Source organism: Dromiciops gliroides, chromosome 4 (assembly GCF_019393635.1).
Source record: "Dromiciops gliroides isolate mDroGli1 chromosome 4, mDroGli1.pri, whole genome shotgun sequence".
Lineage (NCBI taxonomy): Eukaryota > Metazoa > Chordata > Mammalia > Microbiotheria > Microbiotheriidae > Dromiciops > Dromiciops gliroides.
In genome coordinates, this window is record NC_057864.1 from 481,362,847 (window position 1) to 481,386,179 (window position 23,333).

General features: G+C 42.8%; 1 protein-coding gene across 1 annotated transcript; it reads left to right on the plus strand.

Annotated features, from left to right (window-relative positions):
* The first annotated feature begins 504 nt into the window (after nt 1–504).
* CRYGS (crystallin gamma S) lies at nt 505–9,565 on the plus strand. Its single transcript, XM_044000076.1, has 3 exons — nt 505–564; nt 7,414–7,656; nt 9,293–9,565. Exons 1-3 carry the CDS (start codon nt 544–546, stop codon nt 9,563–9,565), a joined length of 537 nt encoding a protein of 178 aa, XP_043856011.1. The 5' UTR covers nt 505–543.
* Nucleotides 9,566–23,333: the final 13,768 nt, after the last annotated feature.

Consider the following 23,333-nt stretch of genomic DNA (forward strand, 5'->3'; position numbering starts at 1 on the left):
TGAGAGCCCAGGGCCGCCCACACAGTGGGATGGGGCATCGGGGAGAGCTTTGTGGAATTTACCATTCTAGGAGTATGGGACCTTCCTCAGGAGAGAGACCTTGTATCACAGTGGAACAGGCTCTGACTCTGGTGTCACTTAATCTCTCTGGGCCTGTTTCCTCATCTCTAAAATTAGGGGGGAGAAGTTTCTATGATCCCCCTCCAATCCCAAGGGAGGGAGAGCTCAGTCTTTCAATTTTCATTTTGGGGGGGATGGCCCCCCGACTCAGTGCCCTGACTCAGCACAACCCATAATGCATCAGGCCTTAGTAAGCAATAAAGCAGGCGCTGAAGCCTTGCTTTATTTCATAATCCCAGGCGTTTTTCTAGAAAGTATCTGTAGCCTCCAAACAACTGACTCAATATTTGCCTCCCATTCTCATGACCAAGCAAATGTTTGGTTTGAATCCAGCCCAGTATAAAACATTTCGGTGGCCCTGGCCGACTGTAGCTGTTTCCGAATTTCTGTTCGTTCTGGGAAAAACCAACCTGGGCCACCACTATGTCTAAAAGTGTAGCCAAGGTAAGTGAACAGGCAGACCTGCCCTCTGACTCACCCGCTTCTCCTTCTCGATGGCGCCCAGACAGACAGATGATGATACTAATTACTCTCGCTTATCTGTCCCTGCTCTCTTTGCCCACTTGGCTTAGTGTGATTAGTACTTTCTGCTGAGACTGGGAATAAATAAGGCTGATTTGATTCACTGCTGGCCTTACTTAGTACTCAGAAAAAGAGACATAAATGGCCGCTGCTTCTGTCCTCTGTTTCCCGGGCCCAGATTGGGTATTCTAATTAATGTAGACTCGTACTTAGATATTTCCAAAGGGGAGAAGACAAGATAGTTAAAATTTGTACGGACTGGTAAGTTTGGAATATTACATTTTGGAATGACTTCTTGACTGGGACCATTAACTTTCCAAAAAGATATGATTGGGTAAAGAGAGACTGGCCCAATGCATTTGGTGAGACATCCCAACACTCCTGCCCCTGCCTCAGCCTCCTATGTAAAGTGTCGCTTAAGAGATGTTGTTTTCATGGTATCCTAACATTTAGAATTGGCAGGAACCTTCGAGAGCATGTGGTAGAACCCTTTTATTTTACAGAAGAAGAAATGGAGGCATAGGGGTTCATAGGAACACAGATTTTGAGCTAGATAGAGAACATCTAGTTTGCCAGTTCTCTCATTTTCTCAGATGAGAAACTGAGTCCGAGGGAGAGTAGGTGACTTTGAGGCTGGAATCAGTTGAGTTAGGGCCCTCTGGCTCCACATGGTTACTTAGCTAGCTGGCAGTGTGCTCCTACTGAAATGGTAGGGAGTGGCAGACAAAGTCACCAATTTTGAGCACTTGGTTGTTGCCATCTATAATATGAAAATAATCACCGTAGACGTAACTCGGTTTCCAGGGACAGCGGGAGGGACAATATAAGGGGTTAAGAAGTGCCCTCCAGTTCCTAGGAGAGAGATTTTGTAGAAACTTTCGTCCCAGAGAATTCAGGGTCACAGACTCCTATGCTAGCAAAGGTCCCTCTCTTCTCACTGAAAGCATCCCAGATGAATGGAAATCTATCTCCTCTTTTTTTAAATGTCAAGTTTCATTTTATTGGTATCTTTTGCTTGAACATCATCTTTACTGTATATACCCCCCTCCCCACCCAGAAAGTCATTTCTTATAACAAAAATACAAAAGAGAAAAGAGAAACCCATTTAGCAAAAACAGCCAACGCATGCACTGCATCTGCCGGCATATGCAAAGTTCCACCCCCATGTCCCCCCACCTCTGCTAAGAAGGGAAGGACCTGCAATTTTCTCATCTCCTCTTCAGCCAAACTCCCGTCATTCTCATTGGTGCATCCTTTTACTGACAGCTCTGAGAGACGGTAAGAGAGGGTCAATTTCCTCTTTCTTTCTCAAAGACCCGTTGTTATTTTAGGGAACTCAGTCCCCTGAGCTGAAAACTGGAAGCTGAATCTTCCAGTTTCTCTCTGCCCCACTTAGTCACCTTTCTCCTCAAGCTTATTATCTTAAACCCTTCCACTTAGTTGCTCTTCCCAAACCCTGATAAACAAACAAAGGTTTCCATTCTGACTGTCTGCTGACCGTCTGTATCATCCACAGCTTGGGAGCTGCCTCCCCTTGACAAAATCTTGGAACCGATAAATAGCCACAGCGATTCTGTCCTGCCCAGCTAGATGGGGCGTCCCCAAATTCTTAGTGCAGTTTTCAGCAGCGAAAACTCTTCTGTATTTCTGCAGTGGCTAGAGCTCCGGAAATCAAGAAGGCCTGGGTTCAAATGCAGCCTCAGACTCTGGCTATGCAACCCTGGGCAAGGCACTTTAACCTCTCAAAGCCTCAGTTTCCTCATCTGTAAAATAGCATCTATCTCTCCCAGGGTGGTTGTGAGAATCAAATGAGGTAATATTCAAGAGCTTTTCAAGTCTCAAAGTGCTCCATCAGTGCTTTCTATCATTATTGTTGCTGTTATCGTTAAGTAGTGTCTTCTTATTCCATCGTACTCTTTTGTTAGTGAGGGTTAACTCTGAGTTTAGAAGCTGACTTCGAAGATATAGACTCGGTGAGTTGCCTGAGGCATCGAGAGGTTAAACTGCTCACCCAGAGTCACATAACTAAGATGTGACAGCAGGACTGGAACCCAGATCTTGATGGCTTCAAGATCAGCTTCTGACCGTAAAGCCATCCTGCCTCTCTCATTCAATTAAAATAATTAAGCAGAACTCTTGGACTGGATTTATTTATTTTTTAAAATTAAGTACTAGGTCTGTGATTTCATTGTATAGGTTCCTCCCAGTGAGTAAACCCCTTCTACCAATTTACATGGTCACCTGCTTTGCAAATTAGTCTCAGAGAGTGACTTAGGCTCATAGCTAATAGCTAACGTTCACATAAGCATTTACTATGAGCCAGGCACTGTGCTACATGCTATCTCATTTGGTCCCCAAAACAACCCAAGGAGAGGTAGATGTTGTTATTACCCCCATTTTACAGATGAGGAAACTGAGGCAAACAGGTTAAGTGACTTGCCCAGGGTCACTCCTCCTTCATTATTATTACTATTATTCCCAGACACATGTATTGTCGGGTCAGGCTTTCATGGTTATTACCTCCTTTATTTGCTTTCTTGTCGTTGACCTTTTTCCTAATTTGGGGGAGGGGAGGAGAGTTTTTACAGATCCTAAGATTTAGAGCTGGCTCAGAGAAGGGAAGCCACTTTCCTAGAGTCACACAGAGTATAGACTCACAGGGTTCTAGATCTTGAAAGAACCTCAGAGGCTGTCATCTAATCTCTTCATTTAGAAATGGGGAAATGCCCAGAAAGATAAAGCAATTTGCCCAATGTCACATAGGCAATAAGCAGCCAAGCAAGGATTTGAACTCAAGTCCTCTGCCTCCAAGTCCAGCATTCTTTCCACTGCACCACAGCCTCTTTCAAGTCTAGTGCCTTGTCTCAATTAAAAAGAAATTGTCCTTTAAAATGAGTCTCTTCTCATTTTCTCTCTGCTTTGATCTCCCAGGCCCTCCCAAGTTTTGTACTCTGGCTTCCCCAGCCTCTCCTGGTGCTCAGAGGGAGCCCCAGAGCTCGGCTTTGTCCCCAGTGGACAATAAGCCTATTTTGAGGCTGCTAGTGAATGTAAATGACCAAGGACAACTGTCCCTGCTTTAAATGAAGCAAAGCTTTCCACGGGGGGGGGGGGGGGGGGGGGGTGATAGCACTAGAAATGCAAATGAGCAGTCTGAGCTGAGCTCAGAATTCTTACTGATCCAGAAGCTGAGTCCCCCAGAGAGGAATTACTGAGGCTCACAGACCTAAGGCCAGGAGAGAGCTTGGGGGTTCTTTTCCTATAACGGTTTTCTCAGAACCCCGAAGCTCTGACTTCAAATCTAGTGTGTTTCTCAAAATGTACCACGTCAGGGGGCGGCTAGGTGGCGCAGTAGATAAAGCACCGGCCCTGGATTCAGGAGTACCTGAGTTCAAATCTGGCCTCAGACACTTGACACTTACTAGCTGTGTGACCCTGGGCAAGTCACTTAACCCCCATTGCCCCGCAAAAAAAAAAAAAAAGTACCGCGTCATTTTCCTAGCTCTATCCTGAGCCCTCTCCTCTTCTTCCTCTGGACTGGTTCTCTTGTCGATCCCAAGGAACCAGCTGTCACCTCTATGCTGGTGACTCTCAGATCTATTGATCCAGTCCTAACCTCTCTCTTGACCTCCAGCCTCCCATCTCCAACTTCCTATGGGACATCTCCAACTGGATTTCCTGTAGACATCTTAAACTCAGCATGTCCAGACCAGAACTCATTATCTTTCTCCCCAAACCTTCCCCTCTCCCAGACTTCCCTCTTACTGTCAAGGGCACCACCATCCTCATCCAGGCTCCCAACCTAGGTGCCATTCCTGGCTCCTCACTCTCACCCCCCCCCCTACCATAGCCAATCTCTGGCCAGCTCCTGCTCTTTCTCCCTTTGTAACATCTTGTGGATACATCCCCTTTTCCCTACTGACAGACATGGCCCACCACCTTGGTGCAGACCTTCATTACCTAGCCTGTTCTCTCCTCCCCTTAGTGCCTCCTCCACTCAGCTGCCAAAACCATCTTTCTTGGAGTTTTTGGTTTGTTTTTTAGGCAATCCGGGTTAAGTGACCTGTCCAGGGTCACACAGCCAGTAACAGCCCAAGGCTGAATTTGAACTCAGGTCCTCCTGACTCCAGAGTCAGTGCTCTATCCACTACACCACCTGGCTGCTCCAAAGCCATCTTTCTCAAATTCAGGTCTAACCAGGACACTAGCTCCCTATCAATTGCAGGATCAAACAAAACTCTCTGCTTGAAATTTTAAGCCTGTGACATCCACGTACTTGAAAATCCAGGGACACCGGCTTCTTTGCTGCTCCTCCTCTTCCCTCCCCAGCCCCCCCCCCCAACTCCATGCAAGCCCCCCCCCCACCTCCATGCATTTCCCCAGATTGTCCCCCATGTCCAGAACGTCCTCCTGCCTTCCCTGGCTTCCTCTAAGTCTTGGCCTTTCCCACTTCCCCTCAATGCTGGTGTCTACCCTCTGAGATGACCTCCAACCTACCCTGCTTCTACCGGGTATGTGTGCAGCTGTTTGCCACCGTTGTCTCCTCCATTGGAGTGTAAGCTCATGAGAGCAAGCGCAGTTTGGGCCGCTCCTCCTGTCTCCTATGCCTGGTGCATAGGAAGCACTTAACAAATGCTCGTTAGAGGCAGCTAGATGGTGGAGTGGATACAGATCTAGGGTCAGGAAAAGCTGAGTTCCTAGCCATACTCACATTTACTAGCTGCATGACTCTGCTTCAGTTTTCTCACCTGTGAAATGGGGATGATAAAACCAGCTGCTGTTGTGAGGACCAAATGAGATGATATTTGCAACGTGCTTAGCACACAGTGGGTGCTTCATCGATGCTTATTCCCTTCCCTTGTATGGATCCTAAGAGTTTGGTATAAGGTCAAAAACATCAACCCAGGAGTCAGAGGACCTGGATTCAAATCCTTTATTTGACATTAGGGGCTTGCCCTGGATGCTCTCTAGATCCATGATGCATGCACTTGTCTGCACACGAGGGCAGGCATTCAGTAAATGGCGGATGTTTAAGCCTGCAACCTGTGACCTAGGCCTCTCTCAGTTTCATCATTTGTAAAATGAGGGAGTTGGGTCAGATAGCCTCCATCCTTCCAGCCCTAGATCTCTGAGCCTATGAAGTCTGGCATCTCCTGCAAAAAGCCTTTCCTCCTCCAGTTAGCTGGCCCTTCCCTCTCATTCCTCCCTAAATCATCAGTGCCCATCTCTTCAGCAGAGACAGCTGGGCATTATGGATACCAATCTGGCCACTGACTCAGATAGATCCGGGTTCAAGTCCCACCTTGGACCCATCCGGGCTGTGTGACTCTGGGCAAGTCACTTCCCCCCTGAGTGCCCCCAGGCAGTCAGACCCAAGACCACAAGCTGCAGAGAAGGTGCTCATCTGTGTTATTTCTTGCCCCACTGAAATCACAGATTTGGTTTTTTTTAATCCCTGGAGTAAAATGTAAACTTGTGGACAAAGGTACTGTCTTTTTATGCCCCATGCCATATTAAGTTTTTATTGTTGTTGTTGTTGCCAGACCTGTGCTACCCTTACCTGTCTGGAAGATGCCTTTCCTACTCCTCCTTAGTGCTTCCTTCTTATATCACCAATTGATCTTGTTTGTACCTCATCTTTTGCAGGCTGTTCCCTGCTCCCAATTAGAGTGTAAATTCCTTAAAATCAATCTTTTTCCTTTCTTTTTTTTCCTTTTCTTTGTAACTTAAGCCCTTAGTACAGTGCCTGGAACATAGTGGGTGATTAATAAATGCTCATATGACTGACCATGATTGTAAACAGTGCCCAATAAGAGAATATAGGGAGTTTCCTGGGACTCTCAGGGGTTAAGTGACTGGCCCAGGATCACACCACTGGTATGTGTCAGAGGTGGGGACCAGAAGCCTAGCCTTTCTAACTCTGAGCCCCGGTTTCTGGCCATGGGCTTTGTTCACCATGCTTCTTCTCTCTGCCCCTCTCTCAGACACATCACGAATGATTCTTTTCAGCTCTAGACCTACCATCAATGTTCTGTGCTACAGACCAGGAGTCTATAACCTTCATTTTTGTGTCCTGGGTCCCTTGGGCAGTATCTGGGGAAGCCTGGGGATCCCTCCTCAGAATCAGGTTTTTAAGTTATTGAAGGAAATGATAAATTTCATTTAGACATTAACGAAAATAAATATGTCATCTTCCCCCCAACCCAGCTTCATAGAACCCCTTGGAACCCAGATTTAGGCTCCCTGTTCTAAACCCTTCTAGAATTGGATTGGAGATCCCAGTTTTATCCTTGCTTGCTTGGACTATTCTGGGCCAGCCTCCAGAAGAACTTTGGATGTTATTGACACATAGGGAAGTTGCCCAGGGAAGTAAATTGCATAGAGAAGTAATCTGTTATCTTTTCCTCGCAACCATAATAGTAGCTATTGTTTAAATGGCTCTTAGGGCATTGCAAAGCACTTTACAAATATCTCCTGTGATTCTCACAACTCTGGGAGGTAGGTGCTATTTTATTCCCATTCTACAGAGAAGGAAACTGAGGATGAAAAAGACACAGGGAGTAAGTATCTAAGGCAGTATTTGAACTTAGATCTCCCTGACCCCAACTCCAGCTCTCCACCCATTGTGCTACCTGGCTGCCTTTTAGGAAAAGGAATTTGCAAGAGAGAGAGGGAGAGAGGCATGGTTAAGGAGAATACTTCCATTACTCTTCTGTGACATAGTTGAGCAAAGTTCCATCCCTTACTTCTTGGCCTGGTGGGCCTGTGTTTCAGATTACTTTCTACGATGACAAGAATTTCCAAGGTCACCACTATGAGTGTGACAGTGATTGTGCCGATTTCCACACCTATCTGAGCTGCTGCAACTCCATCCGAGTGGCTGGCGGGGCCTGGGTGGTTTATGAGAGGCCCAACTTTGCTGGGAACATGTACATCTTAACTCAGGGTGAATACCCCGATTACCACCATTGGAGGGGGCTCAATGACCGACTTAGTTCCTGCAAGGTCATCCATCTGGTGAGTCCATGATTCTCAAGGACATTCGGGGAAAAGGCTTGATAATAAGTCTCTTCTTCTTCTTCTTCTTGTCTTCTTTGTCTCCTCCTCCTTCTTCTTTCTCTTCCTCCTTTTCTTTTTCTTCTTCATTTTAAATTCAGTTTTATCTTATTTTCAATTCCAAAGTTTCCCCTTCCTTTGACTCTCTCCTCTATCCATTGAGAAGGCAAGAAATACAACACCCAATACAAACGGAAGTCATGCACAACAAAATTCCACATTAGCCACATTCTGGAAGAAAACAAAAAAATAAGGGAAAAGCTAGAAAGAGAATATGAGCCTCCCCCCAGCTCTCTATCAGGAAGGAGGTTGCATTTTTATGAGACCTTTGGAATTGGGGTTGGTCAATGTGTTTATCAGAGTTCCCAATTCTCTAAGCCTTCTTATCACAGGCTATCATGGGCGGGTATCTTTTCTCAGTTGCAGTCACGCAAACACATTCCATGTCTTTGCCCCAGTTTTTCTGGAACTTGTTCCTTCCCCTCCACCTTATAGAAGGAATGCTTAAGTCTTTCCAAAGCATAGCTAAGGTACTAACTCCTACACAAAGCCTTTGTGCATTCCTCAAGTCATTAGCTTGTCTTCCTCTGGAAATGACTCTGGGTTACCTTGTATATTCTTTATATATTCTTGTAAACCCACTGTTGCCTCCCCAGTAGACTATAAGCAAGCTGAGGGCAGAGAATGTCTTTGTTATCCTCAGAACCTGACACAATACTTTACCCAGAGTGGAAACCTACTAAATATTTGTTGCCTTCAATTGAAGAAAATCTTTGAGTCATTTTATACTAGGCTTTCTCTTCTGGGCCTGAATCTGAGATGGAAGTTCTTATTCACAAACATTTTCATTGTCCTTTTGGGTTGCCAAGTATGGAGAATATTTTTTTCCAAATTTTATGGATATCTTTCATTTTCACAGCCCTTCCATTTCCCAATGTATTCTAACCTTTCCCCCACCCAAAGAGTCATCTCTTAGAGCAAAGATGAAGACGATGGCCAACATTTATCTAACACTTTGATGTTTGTGAACATTTTATCTCATTGAGCCTCACAACCATGGTGGGGCGGCATAAATGCTATTATTATATGCATTTTACAGATGAGGAGACAGCCTGAGAGAGACCAAGTGCCTTGCCCAGGGTCACACAGCTAGTAAATTTCTGAGACAAGAATTCGAACTCAGGTTTCCTGACTCCAAGTCCAACCCTCTAGCCTCTGAACCACCAAGAATTCAAAAGAAAGAGAAAAATAAGGAAATTGAGTAAAATTAACCAATTCATTAACCAAATCCAACATTATATTCAGTGTTCCACACCCCTAGCACCCCACCTCTGCAAAAATGGGAAGAAGGCATGTTCTCATATCTCTTTCGGCTCAGACTTGGTCTTTCTAAAGGTAACTAGTTCTTATTACCAGGACCATTTCCTCAGGGAGGCTAAGTCACTTCTGTCTAGTCAACCCTGTAGTCAGTGAAGCTTGGGAGTCAGTATCCAGTGGGCGATCTAGCTTCTCAATGGTGGTCACTGACCTCCCCGCCACTTCTTCTGCATGAGGGTTTCCCTAACAGCCTGCACTCCTTGTTGCATCTGTCTTCTAGTCGAGTGGAGGCCAGTATAAACTTCAGATCTTTGAGAGGGGAGACTTCAACGGCCAGATGTATGAGACGACCGAGGACTGCCCTTCCATCATGGAACAGTTCCACCTCCGTGAGATCCAGTCCTGTAAGGTCCTGGATGGGGTCTGGGTCTTCTATGAGCAGCCCAACTATCATGGCAGACAGTACTTCTTGGACAAGAAGGAATACCGCAAGCCTGTGGATTGGGGCTCCCCATGTGCAGCTGTTCAATCCTTCCGCCGTATCATGGAGTGATGGAGGGAGCTTGTGGGTTTGGACCTGAGGCTTGATGCCACTGGTCTGGTGGGCAAAACCACAGCTGTAAATAAAGCAATTGATAAGCACATTTTGTGAGTTTCATAAAATGCTTCTTGACACCAAGAAGGAGGTTCTACCCACCTTGGCATAAGGACATGAGCTACTCCTTTTTCCAGGTTCATCATCACCTCTGTAGAACCCTAACATTGCACCTCATGTCATTAGGAGTCCTGCAAGTAAAAATGGATTACTTGGGATAACTGTCTTTCCAAAATACTAAATGGGAATTTTCTTTTTGGTTTTATTATCATATTGAATACCCACTGTACCAATGTAAATCGATCTCTCATCTATAATATGTAATCTAAGAGCAATGCCTGGGATCCTCAGAGTTTCAGCGATTTAGATCTGATCACTGCCGATATGTGTCAGAAATATCCCATTATATGATATCCCACTGATATATGCTAAGGCAGCTAGGTGGTGCAATAGATAAGAGCATCAGCTCTGGGGTCAGGAGGATCTGAGTTCAAATCCAGCCTCGGACACTTACTGTGTGTCCCTGTGCAAATCCCCTAATGTTTGCCTCAGTTTCCTCATCTGTAAAATGAGGATAATAATATCCTCTGCTCAATAATAAATAGCCTTGGGTAGCTAGGTGGCACAGTGGATAAAGCACCGGCCCTGAATTCAGGAGTACCTGAGTTCAAATCTGGCCTCAGACACTTGACACTTACTAGCTGTGTGATCCTGGGCAAGTCACTTAACCCTCATTGCCCCATTAAAAAATAATAATAATAAAAATAAATAATAGAGATAATAGCCTTTACCTCCCAGGGTTATTGTGAGGATCAAATGGAGATAATGGGTTTTGGGATTTTTTTGGAAATAATAGTTATAAAGGACTTTTCAAACCTTAAAGTACTATATAAGTGCTATTATTATTTTTTCTATTGTTAACCTACTCCTAATCACCAGGCAAAGACTTTATTTCCAACCTTTTGCTATTACATATGGTGCTGCTATGAACATTTTATACAGATATGCCTTTTCTTCCTGTCAAAACTTATTTGTATGAAAGATTCCTAATAGCACCATTTGTAACAGCATAAGATAATCTCTAGTTCAGGTTCTGGGGCTACATACTCTGACAGGTTGGCTCCCCGGAGCAAGCCTGAGGTGGGTCTCTTCAAAGTCCAGCAGGAGCCCTGAGGAATTGGGGATAATCTTTCTAGCACTATGAGTCACAAGCCCCCACCAGTATACTTTCCACCATGGTTATCAGTTGATGTCAGTGAGTGAGGTGGATGCTTGTTGGTTGGGGTTTTTTTTTGAAGGGGGTATTTACTAGGGTATTGTACTAAAAACAGCTGATGGAAATGGCACACTTTCCTCCAAGAACATACAGAGTCAAGTGGAAAGTGGGCTAAAGCTTAAGTGGCACTTGTAGTCAAGGGATGGGTCCAGAGAGTCCCTTTGCTGAGTGCCCAAGATGTCCCTCTCAAGTGTGGTGCAGTTTGTCTGCTTGTCATCTTTGTAGAGCTTTGGGTCTTTGTCTAATGCAAACACTAGCAACGGCTATTTCAGGAATACTATTAGGGCTCTGATGGCAAGATGGGAAAAATTCTAAATCCTGTGGAATTTCAAAGGTTTTATAAAGTCCTCCTCTGATCAGATGGGAGAATGAGAGAAGGAAAACAGAGCCTGAAGTACTCTCCTCCCTCTGAAGACATAGTGTCTCAGTGGTAACTCTCTTTCCTTTCTCCCTTCAGATGCTTGGATCTCAGACCCCAAGTAGGTTTGACACAGGCCCCAGAGGGTGTGGCCAGGTTCCTCAGCCAATCTGAAGAGTCCAGCCCTACCTATTCTAGTGGTGTTTAGGCCTTGTTCAAACCTAGTTAAAAATAGAGATGTGTAGGGGCAGCTAGGTGGCACAGTGGATAGAGCACTGGCCCTAGAGTCAGGAGGACCTGAGATCAAATCCAGCCTCAGACACTTGACACTTACTACCTATGTGATCCTGGGCAAGTCACTTAACCCCAATTGCCTCACCAAAAAAAAAAAAAATAGAAATGTGTTCATGTCTAGTTAACAGTACAGGTGTGTTCTCTCTCACTTGAAAATTTATCAGAGCTAGTCATATATGGTGATTTTGAAAGATCCTACTCTTAACTACACACACACACACACACACATGCACACACACATGCACACGTACATGCACATGCACACACATAGATGTGTATGTATATACATACACACATATGTATTTATATTTAATTTTTTTAAAATGAAATCTACAGGGGATATGCCTGAAGAAGGTCAAAAACAGAAAAGGAGCTGACACACAGAAAAACATCCATGGCGGCCCTTTGTGTGATAACAAATAAAAGGAAACTCAGTGAATAGTTGTTAAATGGGGAATGGCTGAATAAATGGTCTTATATAAACATGAAGAAACACAGCTAACCTATCAGAAAGGACAATATGATGGCATGTATAAAGGTGTGTATAAAGTAGTACAGAGTGAAATAAGCCAAGACAGAAGAACAATTTGTACAAAGACTCTGAAAATATAAAACAGAATGACCTTGAAAAGAAAGATCTATGAGGTCACCAGACTTGCTTTGGAGGATTCTGGGTGAATCATGGTTACCTTTTCTTGGTAGAGAGGAAGTGGGCTAGGGGTGCAGAATTAGGAACATGTTGTCAGATAGGGCCAATATATTGGTTTGTTTTCCTTAACCTTGTTTCTTTGTTATCAGGGAGGCTTCTTGTTGGAAGCCAGAAAGGAATCTGAATTTGGGGGACTCGGAAACAATGGTGATTTTTTAAAAGCATAAATAAAATAGTTTTTTTAAGTTGAATCTGAGGACAAGGGACTATTTAAGGTATTAAGAGATTGTTAGATAATTTGGCTTAGAGAGAAGGAAGAAAGATAAGGGGTGATTAGGCAAATATTTGTTTAGAGAAGTGTATATACACAGTGGAATCCCCCAGGACCGACATGCCCCAACACTTTTCTAAATTGTTTTGAGGGGGAGTCCACAGTGAAATAGGATTGGGTCACACTGGATCATGGGTAGCTTGGCCAGTCGGGGATACAGTGAGGAAGGACAGGGCTGGCAGACATTTAAGAGCAAGGCAAAATAGGAGCTAAATTCATGTTGAGATGTGAACACAGAAAAGAGCCAGCCAGTGCTTTGGGTCGAGGCACATTGGCTGCCACCCAATATCCAGTCAGAAATTAGGTCAGCAGCAGCAGTGGGCTTAGAAGATGAGGTGAATATCTGTTGACCTTAGAGAAGTGTAGTCTGTTCTCTGTTTTTTCTTGCTGGTTGTAAACATGGATGAGTCCTCAAATGTTTTATTTTGGTTTTCCTAACTGAATTCTTTGTTCTGAAATTCTTGACAGCCTACAAAACAGAAATCAATGAAAGTTTGCAAAGGTAGATGTGAGGGTCGGACACCAGTAGAGATCTGCACAGTTTTCTGAGCACATTTCAACAGACAGGATATATTTGCATGCCGGCAGGCTTTGGGATTCTCTAAGTTCACATCCCAGAATATCATGTCACCTTGCAGACTCACATATGAAAACTATTAGGAAACCTTTTAAACTAGCTAAAGCAACATCTTACTAGAGGAATGAACAGACTTTGGGAGAGGGAAGGTAAAAAAGGACTCTCCAGTTAACAGGAGAGTGTATGGTACTTTGTGCAAGAAAAGTTGTTTCAAGTCTTTGGCAACTTGAAAAATCTTCATGAGGTCACTCATGGCCTCAGCCTCCACCTTCATGGTAGAGATGTTGGGAATGCTGGGCATGGAGCTAGAAGCTGAATTGGGCAGTCAGTCAAGAGCCTACTCACTCTGTGTCTCTGTCTTCTCTGTCTCTCCATCCTCTGTGTTTATGTTTCTCTTTTTCCGTGTCTGTGTGCTTCTCTTTGTGTCACTGTGTCTGCCTTTCTGTATTTGTCTCTGTGTTTCTCTTTGTCTCTCTGTGTGTCTTTGTGTTTCTTTGCCTTTGTTTGTGTCTCTCTGCTTCTGTCTCTGTTACTGTTTCTCTTTCTCCCGTTGTCTCTCTCTCTCTTTGTTTCTGTCTCAATCTCTCTCTGTCTCTGTCTACCTGTCTGTGTCTCTGTCTGTCTCTCTCTTTGAATCTCTCTCTCTCTGAATCTCTGACTCTGAATCTCTCTGGCTTTCTCTCTCTCTCTCTCTCTCTCTCTCTCTCTCTATATATATATATATATATATATATATATATATATATATATATATATATATATCTTTCAATCTCTGAATCTCTCTGTCTTTCTTTCTACCTCTGTCTCTCTGTGTCTCTCTCTCTGTCTCTCTCTGCGTGTCTGTCTGTCTTTGTATCTGTCTGTCTCTCATTTGGTCTTACTGAGACCTTAAGTGTTTTTTTCTTTGGTTTTGGTTTTGGTGAGGCAATTGGGGTTAAGTTACTTGGCCAGGGTCACACAGCTAGTGTTAAGTGTCTGAGGCTGAATTTGAATTCCAGTCCTCCTGACTCCAGGGCCAGTGCTCTATCCACTGTGCCACCTAGCTGCCCCTCAAGTGTTTCTTAATAGGAGTTTGAAGTTGGGCATGGGCTGCAAGTAGACCTTGACCCTGGTTGGAGCAGATCAGAAGATACCAAGATTACCTTAAAAAATAATTCCCAGCCCAAGTGATTCATGGACTTTTGGCTCATTGGCAGAGCCTGGGTGGCAGGGGTAAGGGTCTGATGAGCTAATGAATGTAAAGCACTTTGTCAGCCTTAAAGTGCAATACAAATTATTATATTATTATTAGCCTTCAGCCCCCAGGCCTCCAGTCTGGTTGAAACTTCCTTGTCTGAGCTTTTCAATGGTCTATAAGGGCCAAATTTAGTATGAGAAGAGTTCATTGGATGGCTCACCTTAATATTGGGGTAAGAAAAGAAACAGCCTCTTTCAAAAACACAGAACACAGGTTTATTAATGGTAACAAGTTTAAAACACAAGTGAGATTAATAGAACTAGAAACAATGTATAAATCCCTGGGTAAAAAGGCCCCAGGCACCCGAACCTGCCTCCAGCCCAGCTAGCTCTGCCTAAAAAAACCTACAAACTCACCAATACCCAAAATCTGTAGCTCTAAGGAGAATTAGCTGCATAGTCTCTTCTGGTTTTGTCTAACAGTCAAACACCAGCAGCTCCTCTAATTGTCTGCCTTCCTTCCTTCCTTCCCAGTTTCCCTCAGCTCCCTCTCTAACCGCCTCTTTAACTGTATCTAACTAAATCTAACTGACTCCCCCACAGGAAGGGGAGGGACAATCGGCTCAGCACACCCACATGGGCTGTCCCCATTATAATCTTGCCAGACCCATGTGCGTGGGGAAGTTATTAGAGAAGACTTTAGTTACTTAGTTTCAATAAATGTTCCCTGTGGTCAGAGTTCCTCTTGTTTGTTCAGTTCTCTCAAAGTACACACCCATCTTCTCTTAGGCTTTTAAGCTTATGTTTTTTCATAATAAAGCAAAGATAGGGTTATGAAAACCCAAATAACAATTAATTTCTTACAGGTGATAGAGCAGTACAGTGGGGAGCTGGCTAATGTTTAACAACCATCTCCCTGGGGAGGAAATGTATACATACACACACTTTTAAGTTCATTCTGCATCATTAACATTTTGTTAAGTGTAGACAGTCAACAAAACAATAAATCAAGCCCAAACTTGTAGCTACTGCCGCCTTTCTGAGGTATAAATGCTCTCAGTAAAAATGTTAACCATCATCTCTTAAGTGGGTTTGAGTTTGTCATCTTTACTAATCAGATGTTTGTGATGAGAAATTCAGAGTTTATTTTAAATTTCTTTAATAGTGATTTGCAGCATTTTTTTCAGTTGGCTATTGATTCCTTGTATTTCTTCCCTTCAAAGCTTCCTTTTAATATTCTTTAAGCATTTATTAATTTGGAAATTTAAAAATATATAATAGAATTAGCTATTAACCAGTTCTTTAGGTCTAGAACATTTGACCTTTACCAGAAAAGATTGCCACAAAATTTTTTCCTGATTGCACTTTTGCCTGCATTTATTTTGTTTGTGCAGAAGCTTTAAAATTTTATGTAATCAAAATGTCCCATTTAAGCTCCTGTGATCCTCCATGATCAAGAATTCTTCCCCTACCAATTGTTATGTAAAATATCTCCTTCCATGTTCTTTTAATATATTTATCATATGATTTAAATGGAAACTAAATAATTCAGATTCCAAGAATAGGTGGAACAAATATAAATCCCAGAAACAATAGATCATTTCATCAAAGAATAAAACAAGACAGCATTACTGTTTGAAGTTATAGGAAGTGAAGATGATAGCTACCCATTGAGGAGCAAGCCCAGGGAGTTGAATTGATTACCCTGTCCAGGAACAATGCTGAGTTTTGTGAGGAACAAGCTCAGATGAGTGACTAGTTGAGTGGAGATGTTGAGCCCAGTAAGGAGGAAACACAGATGCCATCAGGGAGACCTGCCTAGCACAAATGCCAAGCGAAGCAGAGAACCTCATGAACACTTTCCAAAGTACATCATGGTCCTGAATTTATGGGAAAAAAGGACATCAATGCCCCTAAGCACCAGAACTTGAGAGTTGTTTTGGCTACATATTCTCTTTACATATGTGCCTTATCATCATTTGCCTTTAAGTTTGTGTCCACTCTCTTTAAGTGTGTGTTTGTGGAAGAGTCCACTCCAGTTTTGGGGGGGGGGGATAGTGTTTTTGTCAGTTTTTTTTCCCATGCCATGCAGATAAAACGTTTCTTCCAAGAGCTAGTTAATTCCACTGATTGATTAGTAGTGGGAAACACACCAGTGGGGGCTCATGAGCTACAGTATTAGGAGCAGACTCATACAGGAGTACATAATATGGTTACTGTTAATTCAGAGCAACATACCCTTTCTGGGGCAACTGCTTTTACTTTCACTTAAATATGCAGCCTGGAATTTGAGGTAGGAACTACTACTGTGGGTTAGCAGTAGCCTCTTCAGTTCTGCTTCCTCAGGAGCTCTGGGGATTTCCACCCCCCAGATCAGGGGTGGGAGAACACTGATTTGGCTTTGATAACTCTGCTAGGTCCAGAGTTGAGTTCTCTCTACCAGTGACCCCATTCTCATCACTAGGAGACATCCAATACCTCTCCCAGCTAGATGATAACCTTGTAATGGTTATATATCCAATCATTACTGAACAGCTCAAGGCTTCAGGATTCTACACTTCCTGTCCCCCTCCCCCCAACTCCTACTCCAAGGTTTTTCTGCTGGTCTACGCAAATGATTAAATGAACAGAAAAAAGATAAGGAAAAATCTATCTTCTGAGGCCAAATCTATTCCTACCCTTTCATATGTCAATGAGCTACTCAGACCTTTAGATCTTTGGCAAAGTATACAAGGATTCAATCCCACTGGAAAGGGACTCTCCTTACCACCTCAGCTTAATACATGGCCAGGAGGGGACACAGTGGACATAATGCTGGACATGGAGTCAGGAAGGCCTGAATTCAAATCCTACCTCAGACACTAGCTGTATGATACTGGGCAAGTCAAAACCCCTGTAAGCCTCAGTTTCCCCATATATTGTTATTCGGTCATCTTCAACTCTCTATGACCCCATTTGGGGGTTTTCTTGACAAAAATACTGGAGTGATTGGCCATTTCCTTCTCCCTCTCATTTTATAGATGAGGAAACTAAGGCAAACAGGGTGAAGTGACTTGTCCAAGGTCATACAGCTGGTAAGTGTTTGAATCCAGATTTGAACTCATGAAGAGAGTCTTCCTGATTCTAAGCTGAGCCCTATGCACTGTGCCACCTAGCTGCCCTTCCCCATCTACACAATGAGGAAAATAATAGTACCTACCTCTCAGCATTGTTGTGAGGATCAAATGAGACAATATTGGTGAAGCCCTTTGTGTACCTTAGAGGGTGACATAAATGCTGGCTATTATCATTATCTCCTTATCCCTGTCCTTGTCCTTTCTTTGCTGCCGCATCAAAGAGGCTCACCTTGACATTCCTCTATCAACTTTATTTCATAATCCTCCCAAATGGACCAACTCGCCATTCCCCAAATGTTTGTTATCTTAGCTTGGTCACTTGTCAAGGCCCAGCTAAGGAGCCTCTTCCATGAAGCCTCCCCTGATCCTTCCAGTAGAAGGGACCCCACTTATCTCCCAACACTTTGTCTGCAACTCCTGTGGCTTATGAGAGTTGCCTGTGTCTCTTTCTGCACATCCAAAGTCCCCTGAAGTCAGGAACCCTTGCTCTTTGAACAAAGCACAGTGCCTTACATGTGGTAGGTGCTTAATGAAGTCATTTTAAAAACTTTGAACAGAGAGGAGAAAGAGAACACCTGCTTGTTCACTTAGGAATTGGTCGGTGATCTCAAAACCTTCTTACCCATCTTTCATATTATCCCTTTATAAGAATTTTGTCTTTTCTGGGAAAATGAAACTGAAAGCTTTATCTCTGGATACACAAACCACACTGTATGAGTGGGAACTGAATCTGGAATGAGTCCTGAAATCACATGTCTCATTTGAGCAGCAGAAGCTCTGGGTCACAAAAGGGAGCTGCCTGTGAATCCAAGAGAGGTCAGAGCATTTGCCCACTCACCCCAGAGGTAAGTCTGGAGCTGGTTTCTCATTGAAGCTGTCACTGGGGAAATAGGTGGTGAGGCTTGAATGAGGGATGGTGGTCCTGACTTCTGGAGTTATCTCTGTCTTGGGGGCTGCTTGACTCCCCTTACTTCTTCGGCGTGTCCTGTCCTAAGCCTCATGTTAAAGCCATTGATTTTTGCTCAGGAGCTGGTAGATTCAAGGGGTGACAAAATCCAATTAAGATACTTGGATACGGTCCCCTCTCCCCAAACTCCTCTTTAAAAGGTCCTGTAACTGAAGGGATTGAAAGTAAATTGGATGGCACAGTTCTGGGCTAACTGTCAGGATGAAATCACAGGGGATCTTGGGGACTTAGGAACTGCTTTTCAGCTCATTTTCTAGTCTCTATGGAAAAGATGACCGAGTATGGTCATTTTCTGTAAATAAAAATGTAATCTTGGTTGGATTTCTTCTCCAGATCGGGATGGGCACTTTGGGGGAATGCTAGGATATGGGGTAGAGTTTGGGAAGACAAGACCCTACATATTAGGCTTCAAAGAGGCAGGACTTTAGGGGCAAGCATTCTAAAGGACTGCTTCCTTGCCCTCCCCCTCTCCTCCCTGTCCCATACCCCTCCCCACCCTTAAATTTATGCAGTAGCTTTGTTGCTTTGTTCAACCTTACTTGTGCCTAATATGAACACACATTGTAGTCTAGCCAAACAGCCACTCTCCCACCATCGTCCTCCCCTAAAGTTTTCACCCCTTGGTCTTCCCTTACACTGTTTTCAATGCCTGCAATACCTGCTCTCCCTGCCCCTGCCCTTCTTCATGGACTGATTTCCCATCCATCACTTAAAAGTCCATCTCAAATTCCACCTCTCCCAGAAAGCCAGCCCAACCTCCACCTACCCCTTAAATTCTAACAATCTTCCTCTTTCTCTGAATATACTTTGGAACAGATGGTAGGTTGAGAATGAGAAGAGACCTCAGGGGTCATCTAATAGATGGTTTTCTTCTGGCTGTTTGACATATTAATTTTGGGGTAGCTAGGTGGCACAGTGGATAGAGCACTGGCCCTAAAGTTGGGAGGAACTGAATTCAAATCTTACCTCAGATGTTTTGTATGACTGCTCATGTGCAGCTTATATTGAATTGCTTGAGTTCTTAGCAGGGGGGAGGAAGGGAGGAAGAGAATTTGGAACACAAATTTTTTTAAAAGTGATGTCAAAATTTGTTTTTACATGTAATTTTGGGGAAAAAATAAAATACTAAATTTAAATCTTACCTGAGATACTTACTAGCTGTGTGACCCTGGACAGGTCACTTAACCCCAATTGCCTCAAACATCCGGGATCCTTTCCAGTCATCCTGATATATGTCTTGCCACTGGTCCCAGATGACTCTGGAGGAGAGAATGAGGTTGGTGACTTTGCACAGCCCTCCCTCACTTCAATCCAAATCACTGCAAGTAATGACATCACCTTAATGTCATGGTCCTCTTTGAGAATGAAGGACAAACAACAACAACAACAACAACAACAACAACGATATATGAATTAATAAACAAAAGAAAAAGAAGAGGAAAAAAGGGAAAGGAGAGGACCAAACAACCAGAAAGAAAGGTGAAGGATCACTTAAAGTCCACAAGGTTCTTTGCCTCATGTGCTGACGCTTCTCTACCACATGATCAGCCCTGTCTCTAACTCTATCTCTGTTCTTATCTCTTTCTCTACTCATTATATCTTTACTTTTTACAAAAATCTGAACTTAAGCACCCTAGAATGAGCATTTCCACAAACAAAATAGAGCACTAAAAGAGGATTGCATTTATAACCGTCCATCTCTAGTTCATACCACTTTTTAAAGAGGTATACAAGAAAGTTAACCAGGCATTTTCAAAATGGTTCTTTTCTGGGCTTCCTTCTTTCCAGACTTCCTTCTTTCAGTACCCCTGAACTTAAAAAAAAAAAAAATGTTTCAATGGCCCTCCTCTTCTTGTGTGTGTGTATGTGTGTGTGTGTGTGTGTGTGTGGCAATTGGGGTTAAGTGACTTGCCCAGGGTCACACAGCCAGTAAGTGTTAAGTGTCTGAGGCCGGATTTGAACTCAGGTCCTCCTGATTACAGGGCCTGTGCTCTATCCACTGCGCCATCTAACTGCCCCTCTTTTATCTTTTTTTAAGAGAATCTCTTACTTGGTAAGATTTAGCACTATCTTCTCTAAGATCTTTGTCCTCCTTCAAATTCTTGTATTTGAATTGTTTTAACTTTATTTTTATTTTTGTTCTTTAAACTTTATTTTTATTAAATTTTTTTTTCAAAAGAAAATTTCCTTCTCTCCTTCCCACCTTCCCCATTACCCCCATTAGGCAAGAAAGTCATCCCCTTGTTACAAATACTCATAGTCAAGCAAAACAAATCCCTGCATAATTATATATTATAAATATATACATATATACATGTTTATATATGTACACACATATATAATTATACTATATAACCATGTATGTGTATATGCATATATGTACATGTATGTGTTTTCATATGTCTTCCCAGGTTTTTCTGAAAGCGTCCTGCTCATCATTTCTTATAGCTCAATAGTATTCCATCAAAATCATATACTACAACTTATTCAGCCATTCCCCAGTTGATGGGCATCCCCTCAATTTCCAATTCTTTGCCACCACCGAAAGAGCTGCTATAAATATTTTTGGGTTTTTTTTTTGTTGTTATTGTTTGTTGTTGTTGTTGGGTTTTTTTGGTGGGGCAATGAGAGTTAAGTGACTTGCCCAGGATCACACAACTAGTAAGTGTCAAGTGTCTGAGGTCGGATTTGAACTCAGGTCCTTCTGAATCCAGGGCCAGTGCTTTTATCCACTGCGCCACCTAGCTGCCCCAAAAAGTTTTTTGGTTTTTGTTTTGGTTTGGTTTTTTTGTGGGGCAATGAGGGTTAAGTGACTTGCCCAGAGTCACACAGCTAGTAAGTGTCAAGTGTCTGAGGCTGGATTTGAACTCAGGTCCTCCTGAATCCAGGGATTTGTGCTTTATCCACTATGCCACCTAGCTGCCCAATATTTTTGTACAAATAAGTCTTTTCCTATTTTCTTTGATCTCTTTGGGATACAGACCTAGTATTACTGGGTCAAAGGTATACATAGTTTTATAGCTTTTTTGGAGTACTTTCCAAATTGTTCTCCAGAATGGTTGAACTAGTTCACAACTCCACCAATAGTGCCTTAGTGTCCCAATTTTTTTACATCCGCTCCAGCATTTATCATCTTCTCTTTCTGTCATATTAATTAGTCTGATAGGTGTGAGGTGGTACCTCAGAGTTGTTTTAATTTACATTTCTCTAATAGGTGCTGATTTAGAGCATTTTTTAAAAATAAAAGTATTTTATTATTTTCCAGTTACATGTAGAGATAGCTTTCAGCATTTGTTTACATAAGATTTCCAATTTCCAATTTCCCTCCATCCCTCCCCTCCCTCAGACAGCAGGCAATTTGATATAGGTTTTATATATATATATATATATATATATATATATATATATATACACACACATATATATATACACATACATATATATGTATATATGTGTATGTGTATGTATGTATGTGCACATATACATATATACACATATACACATACATAACAACATTAAACATATTTCTGCATCAGTCATGCAATAAGAGAAGAATCAGAGCAATAAGGAAAAACATCAAAATAGAAAAACAACAGCACCAAAAACAAAAGAAATAGTATGGTTCAATCAGCATCCATATTCCATAGTTCTTTTTTTTTCTTCTGGATTTGGAGAGCCTTTTCCATCATGAGTCCCCTGGAACTCTCTTGTACCATTGTATTGGTGAGAAGAATCCAGAACATTTTTTTTGTTGTTGTTTTTTGTTTGTTTGTTTGTTTAGTGAGGCAATTGGGGTTAAGTGACTTGCCCAAGGTCACACAGCTAGTAAGTGTTAAGTGTCTGAGGCCGGATTTGAACTCAGGTACTCCTGAATCCAGGGCCAGTGCTCTATCCACTGTGCCACCTAGCTGCCCCTCAAGTGTTTCTTAATAGAAGTTTGAAGTTGGGCATGGGCTGCAAGTAGACCTTGACCCTGGTTGGAGCAGATCAGAAGATACCAAGATTACCTTAAAAAATAATTCCCAGCCCAAGTGATTCATGGACTTTTGGCTCATTGGCAGAGCCTGGGTGGCAGGGGTAAGGGTCTGATGAGCTAATGAATGTAAAGCACTTTGTCAGCCTTAAAGTGCAATACAAATTATTATATTATTATTAGCCTTCAGCCCCCAGGCCTCCAGTCTGGTTGAAACTTCCTTGTCTGAGCTTTTCAATGGTCTATAAGGGCCAAATTTAGTATGAGAAGAGTTCATTGGATGGCTCACCTTAATATTGGGGTAAGAAAAGAAACAGCCTCTTTCAAAAACACAGAACACAGGTTTATTAATGGTAACAAGTTTAAAACACAAGTGAGATTAATAGAACTAGAAACAATGTATAAATCCCTGGGTAAAAAGGCCCCAGGCACCCGAACCTGCCTCCAGCCCAGCTAGCTCTGCCTAAAAAAACCTACAAACTCACCAATACCCAAAATCTGTAGCTCTAAGGAGAATTAGCTGCATAGTCTCTTCTGGTTTTGTCTAACAGTCAAACACCAGCAGCTCCTCTAATTGTCTGCCTTCCTTCCTTCCTTCCCAGTTTCCCTCAGCTCCCTCTCTAACCGCCTCTTTAACTGTATCTAACTAAATCTAACTGACTCCCCCACAGGAAGGGGAGGGACAATCGGCTCAGCACACCCACATGGGCTGTCCCCATTATAATCTTGCCAGACCCATGTGCGTGGGGAAGTTATTAGAGAAGACTTTAGTTACTTAGTTTCAATAAATGTTCCCTGTGGTCAGAGTTCCTCTTGTTTGTTCAGTTCTCTCAAAGTACACACCCATCTTCTCTTAGGCTTTTAAGCTTATGTTTTTTCATAATAAAGCAAAGATAGGGTTATGAAAACCCAAATAACAATTAATTTCTTACAGGTGATAGAGCAGTACAGTGGGGAGCTGGCTAATGTTTAACAACCATCTCCCTGGGGAGGAAATGTATACATACAC

Bases quoted from the DNA above. Each gene is read 5' to 3' on its own strand.
- CRYGS (XM_044000076.1), top strand. From the start codon at position 544: ATGTCTAAAAGTGTAGCCAAG. The intron at 565-7,413 runs GTAAGTGAACAG...CCTGTGTTTCAG, and splicing joins TGTCTAAAAGTGTAGCCAAG to ATTACTTTCTACGATGACAA. The intron at 7,657-9,292 runs GTGAGTCCATGA...TCTGTCTTCTAG, and splicing joins CCTGCAAGGTCATCCATCTG to TCGAGTGGAGGCCAGTATAA.